This window comes from Leiobunum rupestre, chromosome 2 (assembly GCF_980474605.1).
Source record: "Leiobunum rupestre chromosome 2, qqLeiRupe1.1.hap1, whole genome shotgun sequence".
Classification (NCBI taxonomy): domain Eukaryota; kingdom Metazoa; phylum Arthropoda; class Arachnida; order Opiliones; family Sclerosomatidae; genus Leiobunum; species Leiobunum rupestre.
In genome coordinates this window covers 13,699,275-13,723,109 of record NC_143385.1, presented here as the reverse complement: position 1 = coordinate 13,723,109, position 23,835 = coordinate 13,699,275, and the positions used below count along the sequence as shown (strand labels likewise).

Sequence of the window (23,835 nt, the reverse complement as noted above, 5' to 3'; positions counted from 1 at the left end):
ATAATCATGTGATCAACGGTAAACCTTTATAATTTCATCGAATGCTCAGACAATTTCACGATGAAAATGAAATAGAATCGAGGTTACCTATATAATTTCTCAAATAAATGAAAACGTTAAATTGGTTTTTCACAAAACTATAATTTTAAAGAAAACAGATTTCTTATACATAGTCTTATTACATATCATCTACGTATACTAAGATCCAAATTAATATAGCTAATACCATAAGTAACATATTAACAATAGTATGACAATTGACAGCAAAAATATCACTTACTTTTTCAAATTAACTAATTTTTTTAATGGCGAACCATGGCCCTATAGCAGGGGCCTTTTCATAATGCAGGTGGCAATGATAGAGCCGACAGTTGCTTTAATATTTCATAAGTTCTGCTTAGACTATTATTTCAAATAATGAATAAGACAAAATTGTTCAAATTTTTTTAATACAATATCTTTAACTTATGTAGTTCGGGGCACTCGTTTAGATGTCGTAAAAAAATATAATGACATATTATCCCGGTGAACGAGCTGCTCTAAAAACCAGAATTACGTTCACCTGTCCGAACAAAGCTCCTGGTTTGGGCTTTTAGGAAATTGTGGCAAGATCTAACCTTTGGAATGTATATTTGAGTAGACAAGAAGCCAATTGGATTCATCTCGGATTGTGGTTGGTCGTGCTCCTGCTCGGAGCCATCGGAGGCGCCATCCAATGCCACAGCTTTCTCTTGAGCTACTTTTCATACCCCGTCGTGGTCACCCTGGACATCGAAGATAAAGGATTCACGGAATTCCCCGCTATCACCGTTTGTAATTTAAACAGGTACGCTCAATGCTACAATCCCTGGATTTCGTTTCGAGGCTCTCACCGTGATAATGTGCTAACAATAGTCTGTTAGAAAAATGTGTAAAACAGAAATCGCCAGAGCTAGCAGACGGACGACCCAATATTCCAAGTACTGGATATACTTACATTTCAACCATTTGTGTCTTGATGTTTTTATAAAAAAATATAGACGTAACATCGGAACTTCTAGGCTAGAAACAATTTAGTAAAATTATAATTTCACCAACTTTTTTCTAATGTTAGTTCTTATAGTGAAAACCCGGCCACCTGTTTAAAGGCCTTGGGTATTAGCCTAGCTTATTATATAATGAAAAGGTCAATTTAAATAAAATTATCTTAAAAGAACAAACTTATTCCGCAAATCCATAAAGCTTTAAGCTCGTTCTTCTCAACATAAATTTGTATTTCAATACAGCACCAAGAATGTTTTATTTATACATAGGGAAAAGGACTAAGTTGAGACGATGCGAGGGCATCAGGGTCAACATTTCTCCTCTGGCACTTCAGGGAAAGGGGTGGGGGGAAACCTTACCGGTTTCGATCGTGTTGAAAGAGTCCAGTTTTTGGAAACTGATGAGGTATACAGGTCTGCAGTGGTGGATTAACTACCAAAAGGCGTTTAGGCTTCAACTTTATTAGGTCCCTTGACCTCAAGTGCTAGTCATTCGATTTGGGGCGATCCCCCTTTTATTTGGTGGTGGCTAGCCTTTCAGTACACGCGAGCCCACAGCTCCCTACACTTACCACCGTTAACCGCAGCAAGTTATTATGGAAAGGCGAAACCGAACAGGTCCGGTAAAAATCCGTTTAACCATCAGTTTCACACCTCCAGCCTTGGGTATTAGCCTAGCTGGTTATTATTAAAGTGGCAGGTCTCTGTGACTAAGTCTTTAAGATTTAGAACAGACTTGTAGAGTAATGAAAATTAAGTTCAAGATCTTTTAAAGTTGATATATTCCGTATTTTTTATGAATTCCAACCCAATACTTACCACAATTTACCTTATTTACCATTACTAACCATTATTTGCCAATGGTATGCACAATATTCGAAAAAAGTGGTATTTTTTCCACACTGAATTGGAGCAACACAAAAATCGCCTCAACATAGCAATTATCTCTAAGTTGAAATAAATTAATTCTTGATAGCATGAATTCCAGTAACTTATCGATTTCACACTGATCTTAATTTTATAATTACTTTAATTACAATAATAACCGTTTATGGCCAATTTCTTGCTACATTTATGCTAATGCGTATTTAGATTTGACAGAGAAATTACCAATGAAACGATAAAGTCGGTTTACGCAAACTATTTCCTGTTTTTCTATTTATAACAGATGGAACATTGAAATAGAAAATTTGATATGCAATTAAAGTTGCATAAGTCACATCAAACATTTCTAAAACTATATGACGTTTTACAATTGTAAAATAAGTATTCGGTTTGAGAGTGAGATTGGGTTGAGCATAGATATGAGATCGTTCCAGCTGGTCATCTCGGGTAAAAGGCCAAATGCCGTATTTTTAAAAGCTCTTCTGAGTAATGCTCACATATTTCAATGAAATGTTTTTTTTTGAACAAGGGCATCTGATAAGAAGTTCGGAATTGAGTGTCTCCAAGACGACTTTCGCTTCTACGCGTGCATTGATTACTACGATCAGTTTCACAGAGAAGCTGGAAAACGTTGGACGGACAGTGAATCTAAATATGCCTACGAAGAAAAGGAAAAGGTCATCCAGTTTTTTATATTTATTATACAAGGCGTTTCATAAGGTTATGCAAAACGTTTATGGAGTTGTAGGGGGTGAGTTGAGAAGTATGCCTGTTATTATCCATTTTCCTACTATGAGTTAAAATAGCGCCAGAGAGCTTCAAAGTGTGGACTACTAGCCCCGGGAAGTAGGCTGCAACAAGCGCAAAACCAAGCAACAGGGGAATGCGAACATTGAGGTTTGGGTTCGTGTGATAGGTAAAAAAGGACTTGGTAAACAAAACGAGGTAACCAGCGTAAAAAAGTAAACTTAAATAGTATTTCATTTTCCTACTTTGATCATCTGTGTTTAATTAAACTCATTGCACATTTCTTATTTACTCATTTGTTTTTGTTATTTATCTCAATTCCCACGCATTCGCAAATTTATCGTACCCCTGAAATCGCATTTCCCTTTTGCTTGCAGCCCACTTCCAGGGGCTAGTAGATCACACTTTGAAGCTCTCTGGCGCTCTTTTAACTCATCGTAGGAAAATGGGGAAAAAACAGGCATACTTCTCAACTCACCCAATACAACTCCTTAATTTTTTCCATAACCTTTGGAAACACCTTGTATATTACTGGCATCCAAGTTTTGTATCGGGAAATGAACGGTTGCCGGCAAAGTGAACTATGCCAATAGTAATTCGCTTTCTTAAGAAAAGGATATATATCGGAGAAGCGGTTTTCTGGTTTCTTATTTAGAATCATAGGACTCAGCTTTAATGTTCGATGAAAAACTTTCTTGGACTTTTATTGGGATAGAAATTCTTATTTATTTGAGTGAATTTTTCAACTTACCGTTGGCCATAATCAGGGTAATTCTTTTGCTGCCTAAAGATATTCGTCACTTAAACTAAGTGTTGCTCAGGTAGGATGAAATACCCCCTACAGTACTTAGTTTCCCGGCTGTAATGCTATCGGCACTTTTCGGACAATATGCTTTTAGTGTCAGAAGTCACGCTATGTGACGATTAGGTCTTGGCCGGAATTCTGATTACCTAATTCGGAGCTCCTTAACACTAATAATAATGAAAACCCATCCAATAGATTCATTATTTGACAACTTTTTCCCAGAGATTTTATATAAGGGCATAATTCGAAATTCACAAGAAGAGTAAGGTTCCGAATTTACATATTTAAATTCTGACAAGATCCGCTCCCTTACATTCTGAAAAGGAGTAAAGTAATCTACCAGGCAGGAGGATGACAGTAGTAACATGGGAATAATTTTCCAAAATCGCCACGTACAATCACTGGTCAATGGTAGCCTGGTCAGAAAGATCCTAATGATGCTCTAGCCAATGTAGCAATTAAATTTAAAGTCTACCTGCACTGTCTCCTATTTTTTCGGTGCATCTCCTTATAGCACCTTCTATAGAAATTAATTCCGTTTTTAAAAGTGCGCGTGACTTAATTTATAGTATCACTGAGGTCACAGATGCTATTTAATTTAGCGGGCCCGAATGTAAATAAGATTTAATTCGTGTCGCTAATGTACTCATTTAGACTACAGCAGCGCTAACCGTGAAATAATTATTCCCTGGTAGAAATGTTTCTTTCATACAGATGGGGTAAAGATAGTTTCATCCACTGGTATTTTAAACCATGATACGGTAATCAGAGCCCTCTATTTCTTACAGTTTAGTATGTTTTCATCGTACAACGCGGCATAACTTGTCCTGGAAATTTGGCTTTTTAATTTCTAGGGTGTAGCCAACGTTGCCATACGTAATCATGATCTACCAATTTGGCGATTTGAGTAAAATAGATTTTGTTTGGCTTACATACATTCAGGATTTCGTGTTTTCGGGTCAATTGAAAGTGGAAGTTTGTCTGCTAAAATTCACAATTTCTATTTGGAATAACTTATAAAATAATTAATATTTTATTATGAAATTTTGACAGAGTTGACAACTATACATAATCTAATAAAATATTAAATTTTAATTTTGGGTGCAGGTAAACTTTAAGGATAGTGCAAAGAAATAAATTAAATTTTAACTCGGGAATATATAAACTATTATCTGCAACGAATATAGAGATGACTGAAGTGCGTTTTCATACTTTCGTCCTCTGTGCAATGCTTGTTCGAAATTTATTAAAAAAACGGTGTTTTAAGTTTTGTACCTACTAAAAAATCGGGTTCAGAAATTCCCAAGTCTTTGCACGATCGGACCTTCCGGCAACTCCGTAATGATTTTTTGTAATGTCCTTTAAAGTCAGATAAATGTCCATATTGGTTGGACGATCTGCGTTATGTCCTCGGGTATTCCGAACTTCCGGAGGATTTTAGAGAGACGATCGGTCATGAATACCACGACTTCATCAAAGAATGCAAATTTAATGGCAGGCGATGCTTCGATGAGTAAGTGATTCGCAGGAACAGAAAACTAAATATTGAACACTTGGAATGTCTAAGGAAAAGTGTGATGATTTTCATAGAAACGGGCGTGATCTACAGCGGAGATTTTGGCTTATCTTATATGCTTTTTTTGACCATCTAAACACGCGATTTTCGGTTTCCCAAAGAACATGACAAATTCTCCAAAATCTTCAACGTGACAACTAATCATTATTTTTTAAATTCAATTTCTGGTACTTTGAGTGACTGTTCATTTTCTTTCAACGGCGCATTTTATTAGCGACTTCATCCAGTTAATCAATTTCTCGAGCCGCTTTCGCGACATGCAGGCGATGGATCTTTAGAAGTTTAGACATACCAAGTGTTTACATATATTGTTTAGTTTCCTGGTATGAAAAGCTATGTTTGAATAATCGAAAGTCCGCTTTTAACGATTAACCTAAATTATATTCCAGAAATTTCTCAAGCGAATTTTCCGCGCTCGATTTAGGAAATTGTTACACTTTTAAGGGTGAAAAGGGATCAGACACTCCTCTAACCACGAAAAGCGTCGGAATGGAATCTGGTAAGATAAGATTTTTCGGAATTTAGGGGAAAAAGTTTTCCATTCCTCCCAGGAGCTGAGGATATAATTCATAGGAGTGTTTATGGGATAATAAATAAGAAATTTTTACCACGAATGTTCATACTGAATGCAGATCAAGTCGATATTTAATAGATAGTTAGGGAAAACTACAAGAAGAAAATATATTTCAAAATATAGCACGTTTATGACTTAACTATTTACGTAATCATTGAGATATAGTTAATTCACTACGTACGATGCTTTTGTTTAAAAATATAACGGGGAAATCAGTAGGGTTATGACCTTAAACCCAAATATACAAGTAGATTTTTAGTATAAAGTATACGTCATTAACAGCGTGCTATAGAGGTTTTATCTGGAAATCATCCTACTATTTCACCGTAGCGCCTCGTGTGGATTTTTGAGTAAGCTTAGTGCACCCTACCAAACACGTAGGGTTATACTACCTTTAAGGTAACTAAATCGTTTACTAAAAGTGTTGAAGTATATATATTGTCCAATATTACGGTATATAATACAAATAAATCTATTTCGCAACGGGGGGCGGGGCGGAAAGGGAAAGCAACATTCGGAATTGAATGTTGATTCATCTTGAACTAATCATTGACTCAGAAAAAGGGGAAGTTGTATTATAACCTTACAAAAGTTCAACTTTAAACCTAAATCCTATTTACACCAAATTTGATCCTCCTAAATCGAAATGATTTTTCGCCCTCTCCTAATTAATATCGACGGTTACCTTTTAATTTAGATTTCACGTTTCTCAAGGGTATTGAAAATACTTAAAAATTTTAACAGCTGCTGTTACAAAGCCGGATTTTAAAGATGTTTGAACTCTTAATTTGAGAAAGAGTGGTAACAATTATGAAGACCGGGTTTTAAAATGTATTAATAGTTTTCAGTCAGTGGCGTAACTAGGAACTCCGGGGGCCCCTCCGCGAAAAACGACTCGGGGCCCTTTCAAATAGCACTGATTTTAATCATAAATGTTTGGGGGCCCCCTACTTCTCGGGGCCCCCTCCGCCCCGAGGGGTCTGCGGGGGCGCTATTTACGCCAACGGTTTTCAGTCGAATGATTTGGACATTTGTATAAATCTTATTTCAGGTTTGCACCTAATCTTAAACGTGGATAAAGATCAATACACTAAGAGTGCCAAAGGTATCGGTGCCCGGGTGATAATCCACGAATTTGGCAATGCACCGAATCACGACAACGACGGAGTCAATGTGGCGCCGGGATTCGAAGTTTCCATTGGCTTGAAAAAGGTACAGATCAATATTTATGTCAATAAGTATCACAGTGGCGTACCGTACACGGGGTTTGCCAGACAGGTTTCCCTGGGCCCCCTAAAGGTTGGGGTGGGGAAGGGGATGCACCGGAATTTGGTACAATATCCGGCTGGTTTTTCCGGTCGGTATTCGTCGGCTTAAAAATTATCTGTGACGTAAGTTGTACCCAAAGTGACGTAATTAATTGATTCTACACTTTCACCATTTTTTCGAAAGGTGGCGCTAGTAGTCGAGGGTTACGTTGGGGAAACGCTAAAAAGGATAGCTGTCCTGAAGAATCTTTTATTTGTCTAACTCTATGGTGTAAGTATTTACAAAACACGGCGGATTAAAATTAGTCCAAGTGATATTGTTAAATTTTTCATTTCAAATGTTTAAAGTATAAAAGCATTTCGTTTACTTAATTATAATAAAAGGAGAGGATTTAAATATTTAAAATAACGAAATATTTAGCACGAGTGGCGCTTGAGCCACCTGTAACATTACTGAAGCGCCACCTAAAAGTTCCGAAAAGCGCCTCCTAAAATTTAGAATTTTTCCAATTCACTTGGCGAAAAGTTTCTTTAAAATGCTTTCTTTAAAATGCTCATCAAAAACTTCATTTTTCCTAGTCAGCTTCAACTTTCCAAACCCTTTGGGGAGGGCCCCTCTCTCCCATATCACTTAATGGGACACCCTGACCAGTGCTTATCGCGTAAGCGCTGCCAGTTTTGAAATCCTGGTGACGCCACTGTTTAGTACGGTTTCGATGATGTTTAACAGTTTATAGATAGGTTTATACCTTGTGAACTAAGGCTAAACATTTCATTGACAGCCACAGTAGTGTATCAAGTAAAGATTGTTTATCATAAAATACTAGCTAATAAATATCTAAGTATTAACAATACTTTCACAGAGTTTATATGAATATTGCAATAATAATTTATTTCATTAGTATCGAAAATAAATTAAAATCAGTCTGAAGTCACTAAGTCTAACCCGAGCTCTGTGTAAAATGTTTGGGGAAATCTTACTTAAAATGCAAAAAGTACAAACAACTTTTTGTTTAGTTTTAGCGAAATTGGTGGTGGGGGCCGTAAAAGTCAGGGAATTTAAAAATGTTTCTAAAAGGTCAGGGAAAAATCAGGGAATTTGAAAATGGTTCCACATGCTCAGAGAATAGTCAAGGAATTTTAAAATGGTCCAAAAAAGTAAGGGAAATTTAAAATGACCCCAAGAAAAAATCCGACAAATAAATTTTTGAAAGATGTATTAAAAATTTGTAATCAATATTTTTCAAGATTTTTACCTCAAAACATTAATTTATTCTATAAAAATGGTCAGGGAAATTTGTCAATTTGGTCAGGGAACACCTGGAAATGTCATGGAATTTAATTCCGGACACTAATTTTGATAATGTAATGTTGTCATTAAGGGCTTGGTGCAAAGGCTACCAGCGCCTTATAAAGATATGTGCCACAATTACACTGCCAACCCGGAGCACAACAACACCTACGATGTGAGTATTGATGTTAATATATAAAATCTTTCTCAATTAAAAGATAAGCTTTTTGTTAATTTATCTTAGAAATGCTTAAGAACGTGTTATCAAAATAATGTCATGGCCAAGTGCAATTGCAGCAGCCCGACTGAGTCGAGTCCCGACAATATCCGCGTATGCAGTCTAAATTTGGAACAAGATTGTCAGTATTACATTTGAAATTTTATAATCGAAAATTCGAGATGGGTCGCTATTGAGTTCAAACATTGACTTTTTTATGTTTTTCTTTCATGTAGTGTGTTGTCTTAAAGAAATAGAAAATTATCTTCCGGAAATGAAAGATGAGACTGTTTGCTTCTGCCCACTACCTTGCGAGTTTGTATATTTCGCCCAGGGGAGGGCCACAATCCTTTAGGGTACCCTAATAGACACGATCAATGATTAAATATTGAATAATGATTAAATATTGAATAATGATGAAATATTGAATAATGATTAAATATTGAATAATGATAAAATATTGAATAATGATTAAATATTGAATAATGATTAAATATTGAATAATGATTAAATATTGAATAATGATTAAATATTGAATAATGATTAAATATTGAATAATGATTAAATATTGAATAATGATTAAATATTGAATAATGATTAAATATTGAATAATAATTTAATATTTAATAAGGTTTTAATATTTAATAATGATTTAATATTTAATAATGTTTTAATATTTAATAATTTTTAATATTTAATAATGATTAAATATTGAATAATGATTTAAAATTTAAAAATGATTTAATATTTAAAATTGATTAAACATTTAATAATAATTAAATATTGAATTATGATTAAATTTTAAATAATTATTAAATATTGAATTATGATTAAATTTTAAATAATTATTAAATATTGAATTATGATTAAATTTTAAATAATTATTAAATATTGAATTATGATTAAATATTTAATAATGATTTAATATTTAATATTTAACAATGATTTAATATTGAATAATAACGATTAAATCATTTTATTTCGATTTACCAATTTTAATCACAGTGTGATCATTTCAATTACGATTTAATCCTTTCAAGACTATTAAATAATTTTAATCACGAGTTAATCATTTTAATCATGAAAGAATAATTTAAAATACGATTGATATTCTTCGACAACTCCAACCAAATAAGGGTGCTGTAAGAACGTTTCGGGAGTTAATTAGTTCGATTAAGATTAGGGCTCGGGGTTTTCTGATCATTTCGATCGAAAAATTCAGTGAACTATAAATAATCGGACAATTTACAGATAATTTTCCGAATAAATCTCTCGCACGTTTCTCCGATGACATTTTAGTTCAATTAAATTTCATATAGTTTAGCTGATTAAGTTTTTAAGTTTATAAAACTAACTGGTTTTTTAAACATAATAAGTTTATCATTGCCTGTTTTCGAAAATATATTTTACCCGAAAAACCACGAAGAGGTTTAGCCAAGAATGTATTTATTTATTCTCAGGGAGAATGAATATGTTGAGATTATTTTTAGCGTTTCTCTAATTCCACCCGTTGTGCCCCCCGGTATGCTCCTCCGCTTTAATAAAATCAAATAATACTGCAATCTCATTGGTTCTTAAAAATTACGTTTTCCGACGCGATTAACGCTGCTGCGAGGACACAAAAAATAAGACCGCCTCCTTTTTCTCCCCCCCTCCTTAGCGTGAGGGGGTTAGGGCCTCAACGTGTCCGTCGATCGTCTAGACATATTCATTCTCCCTGAGAATAAATAAATACATTCTTGGTTTAGCTATTTAATTTTGTAACTGTTATTTTATTTTTTAGAAATAACCAAACAGATTATAGGTTCGTAATAGAAAGAAATTGAACATATTTCCGAGAAAAGAAAACATCTTATTTTTTAACAAATTTTACCGTCATTAATTAATCAAAAATATTTTTCAAATCAAATAGAAAGAATGCTAATTTAAACGAACAACAAAAAATATGCAATTATCCAAATTCTGTATTACTCGACTAAATTTATTTCAAATATATCGTTTAAGTCGGGTAATAATGCTAGATCTAAATTCAATATTCTTCGGCTCAAAGAAAATAACATAGACTTGAATACGTCATAACTTAGATTTTGAATTCCCATTAGAAAGGCTAGAAATGAAATAAGATATATGTACTTTGACACATTCCCCTTAAATATTGGGTTACGAAAACGAAGTCTGTGGAGACATAAGAACTTTCTAAAGTTTTAAATACTGAACACCCACCAAATTAATAAAGCAGGTGTCGCGCTAAAGTGGCTGAACTGGTCTTGAAGATCTGCAGACCAGAAAATTAAAGACTCTATCCTAGCCTAGGGCCTGGAGTCAAAGATAAATGTCTCGAGAGGGTGGGCATCCGTACTTGTACTGTTGAAGAAACCAGGTGGTACTTGTACTGTTGAAGAAACCAGGTGGTACTTGTACCGTTTGAAGAAACCAGGTGGTACTTGTACCGTTTGAAGAAACCAGGTGGTACTTGTACCGTTTGAAGAAACCAGGTGGTACTTGTACCGTTTGAAGAAACCAGGTGGTACTTGTACCGTTTGAAGAAACCAGGTAGTACTTGTACCGTTTGAAGAAACCAGGTGGTACTTATACCGTTTGAAGAAACCAGGTGGTACTTGTACCGTTTGAAGAAACCGAAGCCAAGGTGTACCCTCCGTAGGCAGATCCTCAGCCCTCTGGAGTACCTGTGTACCCTCCGTTGGCAGACTCTCAGCCCTCCGGAGCACCTGTGTTACCCCCCCGTAGGCAGACCCTCAGCCCTCCGGAGCAAAGGTGTGCTAATAAGACCCTCAGCCCTCCGGTGCATAGGTGTGCCGTCCGTAATAAGATCCCAAACCTCCGAAGCTAGAACCTCAACCCCCCTTTAAAGGGTATATATTTATACAGAATACAGTGGCGAAGCGAGGCACCCGCATACATGGGAACACCTCCGGAGGACTTCTGTGGGCCTCATTGAAATTAATGTAATGCCCTCCGACGTTCCCTCCGGAGTTTTGTCCACGTATGGGCACCCGTAGACCTCCGCAACCGGAGTGAGCCTTGAAGTTGAGGGGAGCTATTCATTTATATATTTTTAAAATAATAATTTTCTAGGCTAATACCCTAGGCACCACCACAGGCCCTAGTCAGCTTGCGACTTTTAATGCCTTATTTACCGGTGGCCGGGTTACAATGCGTAGGAAGGTGGTGGCCGACAGCTCCCTACACTAACTATTACCATATGTAACATAATTACTCATAAGTATGCCACTAGCTCTATTTCTTCACTAACGGTTTGTTTCACAGATATGGCGTCATCCATACCCTACGTAATATTTGACGTCATCGAATCCCAAATGCCGATAATACCGTCGTATAATTAGCTCTACGTCTGATAAACCGACGGCCATTATTTTAGTAACCCGGCTCCTCTTGCTGCAAGGAAAGAGTGCTAAACACTCCTCCACCCCACCTATAATACAGGAGGCAACGCTTAGTGAGGGCCTTAAGGGGGGCGGGAACTGTCGCTTCGCCCTTGCCAGAATATGTACAATTAGTATTTCTACTTGAGTTTACTTCTTACAAGGAGAATACACCGATTTGGTTGAGACAAGGTGGGTATGTAGACCTTATTGTAACATGAAATTTCACGAAGTGAAAAGTTGCAATGGGCATTAGTTTTTTCATGTCAACCGAAAATGTTTTTGACAACACAATATGTAAATTTTACCATTGAAAATAACATGAGAATCTGTGCATTTCTAAGGGTCCAAATTTTGATCAAATTGACCAAAATTCATCAAAATAACATAAAATTATTTTCATTTGTCAATTTAGATCTAATTTTTTGGTTTTGAATTTTAAATTTTTTAAATTTTTCAAAGCGGAGGTCTCTACTATGCCTTTTGCCCTTCAGAATCTGGAACAAAAGTACTACCCTATATCTTTTGCCCCTCCATAGGCATTGGCGTACCCAGGCTGGGACGGTCCGCCCCGGGCGGCATTTTCTAGGGTAGGGGGAGGGGGGAATTATTCATTCAAGAAAAAAATTGCGTGTTTTTAGTAATGGTTAACGTCAGGGCTGGCTTGAACTTTTGTGGGGCTGTTGCAAAGTGCATTTGCTAGGCTCGAGACTTCATAAAAGTTCCTACCCCTTGTTTTAGCAGTTTTTACCCAACATAAACAACGTTTATATTTCGTTCAGTAATTAAAGGGATAATGAAATGGTAAAATAACCTACTTTCAGTCTATTCCGCTTCCAAAATTAAGTATAATTCCGATTTTCCTTCGATTTAATTATTTTATTTCAATTTATTTAAAAAAATAAAAACTTCCGTGAAATCATCCGGAAAAATTCGGGCCTAACCATAGAAATCAGAAGGTAACTAGAACGAATTTGCAATGGTATACCACGCGCCAATTTGAAACTGGTGGATTAGTTAGTAGCGCCGTCTTTTAACAATATTGTTTATTCAGCTATAGACAGAAAAACATTAAAAATCTTCGATTTCGCTGGGGCCCCTAAAGTTCTTGAGCAGCACGGGGCCGTGTGCGACTACACCCTTTGCACCCACCTCACGCATACGTGGGAAAACCTCCGGGGGGAACGTCAGACGACTGGGGGGATAAGGTTAACTTCAATGAGGCCCGCAAAGCCCTCCGGAGGTTGTCCCATGTATGGCCTCCTGCTGGCTAGGTTAAGGTTTAGTCTTTTCTCGTAGTGAGACCGTTGCTACTAGCTTCTTGTTCCTTTGGACAGAATGAATACGCTTAGTATTTTTGATCTTTTGCTGTAACGCAGGACACATAAACATTTTGGAAATTGGGAGGGGCGGAAAATTCGTGATCCGTCCCGGGCGACTAAGGGTCTAGGTACGCCACTGTCCGTAGGAAAATAGTTCCCTCCGTTAATCATCCTTCAGCGCAATGGTACCAAAAAAATTACCTCCTTCAAAAGTCCGAAACCAAAATGCCCCCTATATCGATTGCCCTTCGCCCTTGTAATACATTTTTCATTACTGTCCTCTGTGCTTTCGCTCTTCGAAATAACAGTGTCAAACTGCCAGAGTTGAGATTAGCACTCCGGAGGGATGAAGGTGCAACTGACGGAGTCGAGACTATCACTCCGGAGGAAGGAGGGCCAACTGCCAGAGTTGAGATTAGCACTCCGGAGGGATGAAGGTGCAACTGACGGAGTCGAGACTATCACTCCGGAGGGAGGAGGGGCCACTGCCGGAGTGAAAAACTTTGCTAAAGAGGGCTGAGGGGTGGAGGGTGAAGGTCACCTATTTTTCCCACGTATGGTTAAAAGAGCGCCAGAGAGCTTCAAAGTGTGGCCTACAAGCCCCTGGAAGTAGGCTACAACAAGCGCAAAACCAAGCAGTAGTAAAATGCGAACATTGAGGTTTGGGTTCGTGTGATAGGTAAAAAAGGACTTGGTAAACAAATCGAGGTAACCAGCATAAAAAAGTAAACTTAAACAGTATTTAATGTCGTGATGGAACGCGATTTCTCACCACTTTCCAACTGCAACAATGGAGTTAACTTAGGAATAACTGGCGGATATTCATTTCGTGTATGGATTAGTGGATATCAATGCTTCGGCTGCTCAACGTCTCAACCAGGAAAGGTACCCGAACCGGCGCATCCCGGTCTCACGGACGATTACCAATATCCATTGTCAATAACGGTACGGGGGTATATAAATAAAAAGAACGAATGTCGATTACGTGAGACAGGCACATTCTGGGTACGTTACTCAATTTTTTACTTGAACTTCTCTGCGACTGGTTCGTTGCAAACGAAGTAGGTCGACCACGGGTTGCCCGTTATGTTCAGTTGGTTTTGTTTGTGTTGCAGCCTACTTCCAGGGGCTAGTAGGCCACACTTTGAAGCCCTCTGGCGCTCTTTTAACTCGTCGTAGGGAAATGGGACAAAGACAGGCATACTTCTCAACTCACCCCCTTCAACGCCTTAAATTTTTTGCATAACCTTTTGAAACACCCTGTATTGTAATTTTACTGTTGAGAGGTAGGCAGAGCTTCCTTTTCCATTATTATTAAAAATTTGAAACTCGGGAACATCTTCAACTTCTTAGTTTTGTTTTTGTGAATATGGCATATGCAATTAATAATTGGTCTAAAATTTCCAGATTATCTGATACTGATATGCCTTTATACTGCTCGTAACTTTACCTGGTATTGCTTTACGAGTTAAATTGTTTTACATTTCCAGCACAATTTTAGTCAGTCCATGGTGGATTCTACGAGTCTTGCTATACCCCCCACCCTACGTGTAGGGAGCTGTTAGCTCGCGTGGCATGAAGGGCTTTCAGTAAAAGTCGCTCGATGACTTGGGTATTAGCCTAGATGATGATTATTATTATTTTTTTACCACCATTTTGTTACTACAGAATAATTGGCTTTACCCCAAAACCAGGGCCGGACTTAGAGATCCTGGGCCCCCTTTTCACGCGCTGCATTTACTCGTCTCTTATCCCTGGAACTAGGCAGCTAGGCTGTGCCTGAATTTCCAACAATCGTCGACTAAATATGCGATAATTATGCCACATTGCGATTTAAGGCTGCGTCCGTAAACTGCCAGGCAGAAATTTTGGTAATTTTAAAACAAAATCTTCTACCTAGGAATTTCTTCAATATGAATTACGATTGATATTATAAATTTATGCCTTTGAATACAGTAATTACGGTCACCGAAGGGCCCCTTCCAAGGATGGGCCCCTAGGCCACGGCCTAGGTTGGCCTAGGCGGAAACACGGCACTGCCCAAAACGGGTTTCGGTGTCCTTACTGTGGCGCGCGCGATTAGGGCAGCGGCTAATGTGATGAAATTGAAATGGTTTGGAGGGTGAAAACCAGCCAGTTAAATTGTCTATTTTGTGGTTTTATTTAGAAAACCTTACTTCGAAGAAACCATATCCTTTTCTAGATGGCCCCCCGAAAAGCAATTTATTGATTACGTAAGTGGTTTTAGAAGTTAATATATTTATCTTGTATTGATCAGTCTCTTACCATTACTGAAACGTTTATAGACGTCTATTAGAAGGAATTGGTACACCGGAAAAGACCGTGAACTAGTCTATAACGAAAATAGGTACGTGTGTCATTTTCACTATTCTTCGAGTAAAATGTTAACTAGGTTATCTTTCGCGAATCCACATCGAAGGAGGAGTAAGACAGTCTCAGATAATCTGTACACCGAGTCATGCCCCTGTAGCACATGAAGTCGTTTTAGGGTCGGGGTGCGGTCGAAAAGTCGCTTTATAGCCGACGACCAAATACCGACCTAAAAACGTCCGAACGTTTTTCGACACTAAAACCGTAAATCCTTGTTTGGGACTATTTATGGTCGGTATGCCGACCATTATCCGACTTAAAATAGACCTTAAATTTAAAAGACAAAGAGTCGATTTAAGGTTGGGCTTTGGTCGAAAAGTCGCCTTTCGGTCCTGGTCCAAATACGGACTCTAATAGTCCTAAACGTTTTTGAGAATTCCTCGTGAGTACGTTTTCGGTCGCTTTTAAAGTTGGCATAGCGACCTAGCATTTTGAACCACTAGCCGACTCTAAGAGTCTTATCATTGGAACTATTTAGAGTCAAATCGCCGACCTTGAATTGTAATAGCTGTCATGACTTGCAAAAGACATGACACATTTATAGCCCGAGCAACGGCCGACTTATATCCAACATTTATTTGCCAATTAATCGTTCAAAACTGTGAAACTTTGGCGAATTAATAAAACAAATTGAAATATTTTTAAAATAACTTCCTTTCTGTATTATATTTTTTTTTAAAAGATTATATATTCAATCTGAGAATGTTTCCGTATTAAAAATCTCTCAGCTCAAGTAGGTTACATTCGTTTACCTAAATATGTTAGGCTAAGATATTATTAATGAATATTCATTCGTTATTGTTATTAAACCCCAAGAAACTATAGAACTCTGTACTCCAGATTCAAGAGCTTTCTGATTGCCGGAAATAAACTCATTGTTTCACTCCCGTTCATGGGACTTTATATATAGCTGTATTTACGGTTTTAATTGGTTATTTTCAGTCACATAGAATATCAAAAAGTAAGTCGTTTCGTCGTAATTATACAGTACATTCTAAGTCGGGATAACGTCGTTTCGGGGTCGGTTCTTAGGTCTACCTTTTGCCGACGTCGGCCCGATTCTAATTTGCTACAGGGTATATTTACAGTCGGTTTTCTGGTTAGAGGGTCGGCAATTCGGGCGTGTGTAAAGTCGGGCCAACGTTGTTTCTAAGTCGGTTTTGTAGCCAGTTTCAGTTGGTTTACAGTCGTATGGGATGAAACCTTTAGGGTCGGCCGACCGTCGGCCGACTCATTTACCCCTAGGACAATTGGACCTTCAAAAGTCTATCTCGCCGACGGTCGGCCGACTTTGCCATTTAAGTACAAAAGCCTACGTCGGCCCGACTCTGATTTGCTACAGGGGTGGAGGAAGAGAGAGGAGGCTTTATGAATAACCTTTTTACCCCGGGAGCTTGATGCCAACTCCCTCAGGGTAGGAGAGTGGTGGCTGACAAAAAAGGGGATCAGCACCTGTCAAGTCTCACGGCCTGGCTGCGCGTTCTATAGTTAGCTCCCTCTTTTTTGTTGAAATTGTTGCCCGTTGTGAAATTTCTCCGAGTACGCCTAAACACTCAAAGAGGGCGCCAAATAGGGAACGCGTGAGACGACACGAAAACCAACGGGTGCTGATCCCCTTTTTTGTAAGCCCCCACTCTCCTACCCTGTGGGAGTTGGCATCAAGCTCCCGGGGTAAAAAGGTTATTTATAAAGCCTCCTCTCTCTTCCTCCATGACCGAGTTCGTGCATTTAGCACTGTTAAAGGTACATATTTTCAAGAGTTCGCGAGTTCCATTTAGCACTGTCAAAGGTATTGTACACCGAGTTCGAAGAGTGTCTTACCCCTCGACATCGAACCGAAGCAAACTGTTTTTAACCCTGAAACAAATTAAAATTAGCACAGGTTTATAATCTGTGAGATAAGTATTCATATCTCAAAACGGTTTTGGTTTGCGCTAAAAAGTCGCATCTTAGCAGGCACCCCTTGATTTTTCAAAATACGGTGTTGAAATTCGTTGTTGTGATTTTCTATATATATATATATGGTTTGTAAATAAATAAATATGCCTACACAGCGCACTTTTAGACGCTCACATTTTACATCGGTATAGGATTTCAGATCAGCCATTACCTGGTACTTCCCTAGTTCTAATTATGTTCAAAAGTTAGTTCAATTTCGCTTACGTGTAATCGTTACCTATACGTTATTATTATAATAATTATAATAATTATAATTACGATAATAACGTAGGCAACGGTGTACTATGAGACGAAATGCAGTGCTGGCGACGGGGCTAGGCTAGATATGCCATGGCCTATCGTAACATTTTAAATGGGAAACAAAGATTTCAGGTTTGCGAAATTATTTGGAGTAATTCCCATTTAAATTCTATCGAAATTTATTATTGGGAGCGTAGAAATTTGAGAACGAATCTCTATATTCTGATATTTTTAGAATATAATTAAGCGCCTCTAAATCTTTCTAAGAAGTCCAAAAAATATATCGATTCGGGGTACTTACTTAACCTACCTGACCAGAAAATCCTGGCACGGACATTACCAAATGGTGTGAAGCCCGAATCTCCATATTCTGATATTTTTAGGATATAATTAAACGCCTCTAAATCTTTCTAGGAAGTCCAAAAAATATATCGATTCGGGGTACTTACTTAACCTACCTGACCAGAAAATCCTGGCACGGCCACTACCAAATGGTGTGAAGCCCGAATCTCCATATTCTGATATTTTTAGGATATAATTAATCGCCTCTAAATCTTTCTAGGAAGTCCAAAAAATATATCGATTCGGGGTACTTACTTAACCTACCTGACCAGAAAATCCTGGCACGGACACTACCAAATGGTGTGAAGCCCGAATCTCCATATTCTGATATTTTTAGGATATAATTAAGCGCCTCTAAATCTTTCTAAGAAGTCCTAAAAATATATCGATTCGGGGTACTTACTTAACCTACCTGACCAGAAAATCCTGGCACGGCCACTACCAAATGGTGTGAAGCCCGAATCTCCATATTCTGATATTTTTAGAATATAATTAAGCGCCTCTAAATCTTTCTAAGAAGTCCAAAAAATATATCGATTCGGGGTACTTACTTAACCTACCTGACCAGAAAATCCTGGCACGGCCACTACCAAATGGTGTGAAGCCCGAATCTCCATATTCTGATATTTTTAGAATATAATTAAGCGCCTCTAAATCTTTCTAAGAAGTCCAAAAAATATATCGATTCGGGGTACTTACTTAACCTACCTGACCAGAAAATCCTGGTACGGCCACTACCAAATGGTGTGAAGCCCGAATCTCCATATTCTGATACTTTTAGGATATAATTAAACGCCTCTAAATCTTTCTAGGAAGTCCAAAAAATATATCGATTCGGGGTACTTACTTAACCTACCTGACCAGAAAATCCTGGCACGGCCACTACCAAATGGTGTGAAGCCCGAATCTCCATATTCTGATATTTTTAGAATATAATTAAGCGCCTCTAAATCTTTCTAAGAAGTCCAAAAAATATATCGATTCGGGGTACTTACTTAACCTACCTGACCAGAAAATCCTGGCACGGCCACTACCAAATGGTGTGAAGCCCGAATCTCCATATTCTGATATTTTTAGGATATAATTAAACGCCTCTAAATCTTTCTAGGAAGTCCAAAAAATATATCGATTCGGGGTACTTACTTAACCTACCTGACCAGAAAATCCTGGCACGGCCACTACCAAATGGTGTGAAGCCCGAATCTCCATATTCTGATATTTTTAGGATATAATTAAGCGCCTCTAAATCTTTCTAAGAAGTCCTAAAAATATATCGATTCGGGGTACTTACTTAACCTACCTGACCAGAAAATCCTGGCACGGCCACTACCAAATGGTGTGAAGCCCGAATCTCCATATTCTGATATTTTTAGGATATAATTAAGCGCCTCTAAATCTTTCTAAGAAGTCCTAAAAATATATCGATTCGGGGTACTTACTTAACCTACCTGACCAGAAAATCCTGGCACGGCCACTACCAAATGGTGTGAAGCCCGAATCTCCATATTCTGATATTTTTAGGATATAATTAAGCGCCTCTAAATCTTTCTAAGAAGTCCTAAAAATATATCGATTCGGGGTACTTACTTAACCTACCTGACCAGAAAATCCTGGCACGGCCACTACCAAATGGTGTGAAGCCCGAATCTCCATATTCTGATATTTTTAGGATATAATTAAGCGCCTCTAAATCTTTCTAAGAAGTCCTAAAAATATATCGATTCGGGGTACTTACTTAACCTACCTGACCAGAAAATCCTGGCACGGCCACTACCAAATGGTGTGAAGCCCGAATCTCCATATTCTGATATTTTTAGAATATAATTAAGCGCCTCTAAATCTTTCTAAGAAGTCCAAAAAATATATCGATTCGGGGTACTTACTTAACCTACCTGACCAGAAAATCCTGGTACGGCCACTACCAAATGGTGTGAAGCCCGAATCTCCATATTCTGATACTTTTAGGATATAATTAAACGCCTCTAAATCTTTCTAGGAAGTCCAAAAAATATATCGATTCGGGGTACTTACTTAACCTACCTGACCAGAAAATCCTGGCACGGCCACTACCAAATGGTGTGAAGCCCGAATCTCCATATTCTGATATTTTTAGAATATAATTAAGCGCCTCTAAATCTTTCTAAGAAGTCCAAAAAATATATCGATTCGGGGTACTTACTTAACCTACCTGACCAGAAAATCCTGGCACGGCCACTACCAAATGGTGTGAAGCCCGAATCTCCATATTCTGATATTTTTAGGATATAATTAAACGCCTCTAAATCTTTCTAGGAAGTCCAAAAAATATATCGATTCGGGGTACTTACTTAACCTAGCTGACCAGAAAATCCTGGCACGGACACTACCAAATGGTGTGAAGCCCGAATCTCCATATTCTGATATTTTTAGGATATAATTAAGCGCCTCTAAATCTTTCTAAGAAGTCCTAAAAATATATCGATTCGGGGTACTTACTTAACCTACCTGACCAGAAAATCCTGGCACGGCCACTACCAAATGGTGTGAAGCCCGAATCTCCATATTCTGATATTTTTAGGATATAATTAAGCGCCTCTAAATCTTTCTAAGAAGTCCTAAAAATATATCGATTCGGGGTACTTACTTAACCTACCTGACCAGAAAATCCTGGCACGGCCACTACCAAATGGTGTGAAGCCCGAATCTCCATATTCTGATATTTTTAGGATATAATTAAGCGCCTCTAAATCTTTCTAAGAAGTCCTAAAAATATATCGATTCGGGGTACTTACTTAACCTACCTGACCAGAAAATCCTGGCACGGCCACTACCAAATGGTGTGAAGCCCGAATCTCCATATTCTGATATTTTTAGGATATAATTAAGCGCCTCTAAATCTTTCTAAGAAGTCCTAAAAATATATCGATTCGGGGTACTTACTTAACCTACCTGACCAGAAAATCCTGGCACGGCCACTACCAAATGGTGTGAAGCCCGAATCTCCATATTCTGATATTTTTAGGATATAATTAAGCGCCTCTAAATCTTTCTAAGAAGTCCTAAAAATATATCGATTCGGGGTACTTACTTAACCTACCTGACCAGAAAATCCTGGCACGGCCACTACCAAATGGTGTGAAGCCCGAATCTCCATATTCTGATATTTTTAGGATATAATTAAGCGCCTCTAAATCTTTCTAAGAAGTCCTAAAAATATATCGATTCGGGGTACTTACTTAACCTACCTGACCAGAAAATCCTGGCACGGCCACTACCAAATGGTGTGAAGCCCGAATCTCCATATTCTGATATTTTTAGGATATAATTAAGCGCCTCTAAATCTTTCTAAGAAGTCCAAAAAATATATCGATTCGGGGTACTTACTTAACCTACCTGACCCGAAAATCCGAGCACGGTGAAGCCCTTATTTTAATAAAACTCAAATCGCAGTACTTCGGCAATATATGCTTTCATGACGTTAAAAATTTTAAATATTAAACCTAATAATACGATTTTCTAAAAAAAACTGTTAATTGTGGATTTTAAACATCGAACTATTTTTTCGTGCAGGCGTAATACAGTAAAAGTCAAGATTTACTTTAAAACCTTGGAAACTACTGTTTACAGACAAATTCCACAGTATGAGGTTAGTACTAACCGAAGTTCATAATATATCTTAATAAGCCTATCACAAGATTTACGGTGTTGTCAATGCAAGAAGAAGAAGTAAATAGATAGGATAGTGGTTAAGAACTTATATTCTCTTACATGGCAAAACAACACGAAGAAAGATAAGCTTTGGTCTCGGAATAAAATGATGTTGGTGGTCGGTCGAAAATGTTTTCATTTTTATTAAATCATGAACTTACTTTTTGGACAAATGGTGTGTCATAAAACTTCAACAAATTTAGTTTTTTAATATAAACCCATGTCAATTTTCGCTCTATCGGAGTGTTAAAAGCGGAATCTCAATAATGCCGAAACTCTTGACTACGAATAAATTGAAAGCGTTCTGAAATTTGGCTTTTTACACGGTGAGCTTTACCACATTCAATCGTTGGTGGAATTTTCGACATCTTGGAAAATCGTGGCTAAACACACTAAAAATTTAGCAAGCTGAAAAAATCGATTGCTTCGATATAAAGCTCAATAAAATATTTATCAGAAGCCACATTCACACTAGACCATAAGACCCAGATTTATTGCCAGATTTGATCAATTAAATTTAGAGAAATTCGTCTTGAAATCTGGTGTCAAGCGAGAGTGTGCCGCGGAAGAACGACGATTTCTAGGTTTCTCTAGAAATTAACTTTACATTAAGTTAAAAGCTTACATCTACAAGGGCTCATGATAGTAGCAATTAAGGGTCATTCCAACAAAGCATATAGGTACCATGTTATTTAATTTAACGTTAGAGCCTTTTAATTCATTAATTTAAAATACGCAAATTTAGTCCCCAAATAATCTAATGGCCAAACAGAAACACCAAAAACCCCAAGAAGTGGGGTGTAACGAGGTTTCAGAGGTTAATCACGGGGTGGTTACGAGGTTTACGATAAAAGGGCCTGAATAACTAGTTAGAGTTTCGAGATCAAGCTAGTTAAATTAGTTAAAGTGTTTTGAATACAGTTGAAACTAAAAGAAGTGTTTAAATATATTTCCTTTTAGAATTCGGAGCTGTTTAGCCAATTGGGAGGCCAGTTAGGACTGTGGCTGGGCATATCCTTGATGGCGATCTTTGAATGCTTCGAAACTTTGATACTTTTGATTCATTTCCTCATACGAAGAAAAAGGAACTAATATACCATATTTGATACTGCAATGGAATGCATTTTTCTATCTACGCCAATCAGCCCAAAAAACCAACATCGTTGATTAAAGATGCTTCACTTGCCATATAAAGAAAATACATTTTTTATCCACTGAATATGTGACCTTCCCTTTTGTTAGCTGAAATTACACGCCTTGAAACATTTCGAAATACGAAATTCCCTACATTGCGATGCTATAACGGGTTTATAAAAACAATAATGTTTTCCGTAATAAAAAGTTTCACCTTGATTTTCGCACTCTCACTATCAGTAACAACGTAAATTTATTAAAAAAGTGAAAATTATTTGATAGGTAATTGCCAAGACAATATTTTTTATATCATCCCTTTGTCAAATATACTCTATGACAAAATCTAATCGTAATTTACCACTGCCGTGATTTGCCGTGATTAGGTATAATAAATAGTTAAATAAGTGTTTTTATTTTAAAGACACAAATACCATGATTTTCTCTTTTTCTCATAACAAATTTGGAGGGTATATATATTTTTATTTATTAGAAAAAATTCGTCGGATATTAAATCGTCATTCTATTCGAACTTTATGAGACAGAATACTTTCTTAGCAGTATTACCAAATTGAAAGTCCCTTAAAATTTAGAAAAAAAAAACAGGGGTAGCATAGAACTTTGATTTTTGACAATTACTTTTATTTGGCTTATAGATCCACTGCCACAATTTCAAATGCATGATCTTTGAGTAAAATTCTACCTCCTATGTCGAACGAGGATTTTTAAATTATTATTTTGTCTTTAAATTATTCAATATACCTAAGAGTTCATTGTATATTTAGATCTTAGTGTTATAAAAATTTCGTTATCCTGGTCTATATTAAAATAACATGAAAAAAATGTTGTTTTGAAGATTCTTTATCTCTTAACATTTTGTTTTCCTTTTGACAAGACTACTTTCCTCCTAAGAACTTGGACATCATTTGGCACGCAAGACCCTTAGCTTTGCTGGCTGCACCTCCGCCCCCGGA

The 23,835-nt window shown here is 37.3% G+C and overlaps 1 protein-coding gene and 1 long non-coding RNA gene across 2 annotated transcripts; both read left to right on the top strand.

Moving 5' to 3' along the window:
- Positions 1–6,737: 6,737 nt before the first annotated feature.
- LOC149956167 (uncharacterized) lies at positions 6,738–8,525 on the top strand. The gene is made up of 3 exons (XR_016478440.1): positions 6,738–6,821; positions 8,260–8,343; positions 8,413–8,525. It is a non-coding gene; the product is annotated as an uncharacterized LOC149956167 (long non-coding RNA).
- A 120-nt stretch (positions 8,526–8,645) lies between these two features.
- Positions 8,646–22,886, top strand: LOC149956166 (bile acid-sensitive ion channel-like). The gene is made up of 5 exons (XM_090164647.1): positions 8,646–8,700; positions 15,279–15,345; positions 15,418–15,479; positions 21,593–21,668; positions 22,691–22,886. The coding sequence occupies exons 1-5, from the start codon at positions 8,660–8,662 to the stop codon at positions 22,820–22,822; spliced, it is 378 nt and encodes a 125-aa protein (XP_090020773.1). The 5' UTR covers positions 8,646–8,659; the 3' UTR covers positions 22,823–22,886.
- Positions 22,887–23,835: the final 949 nt, after the last annotated feature.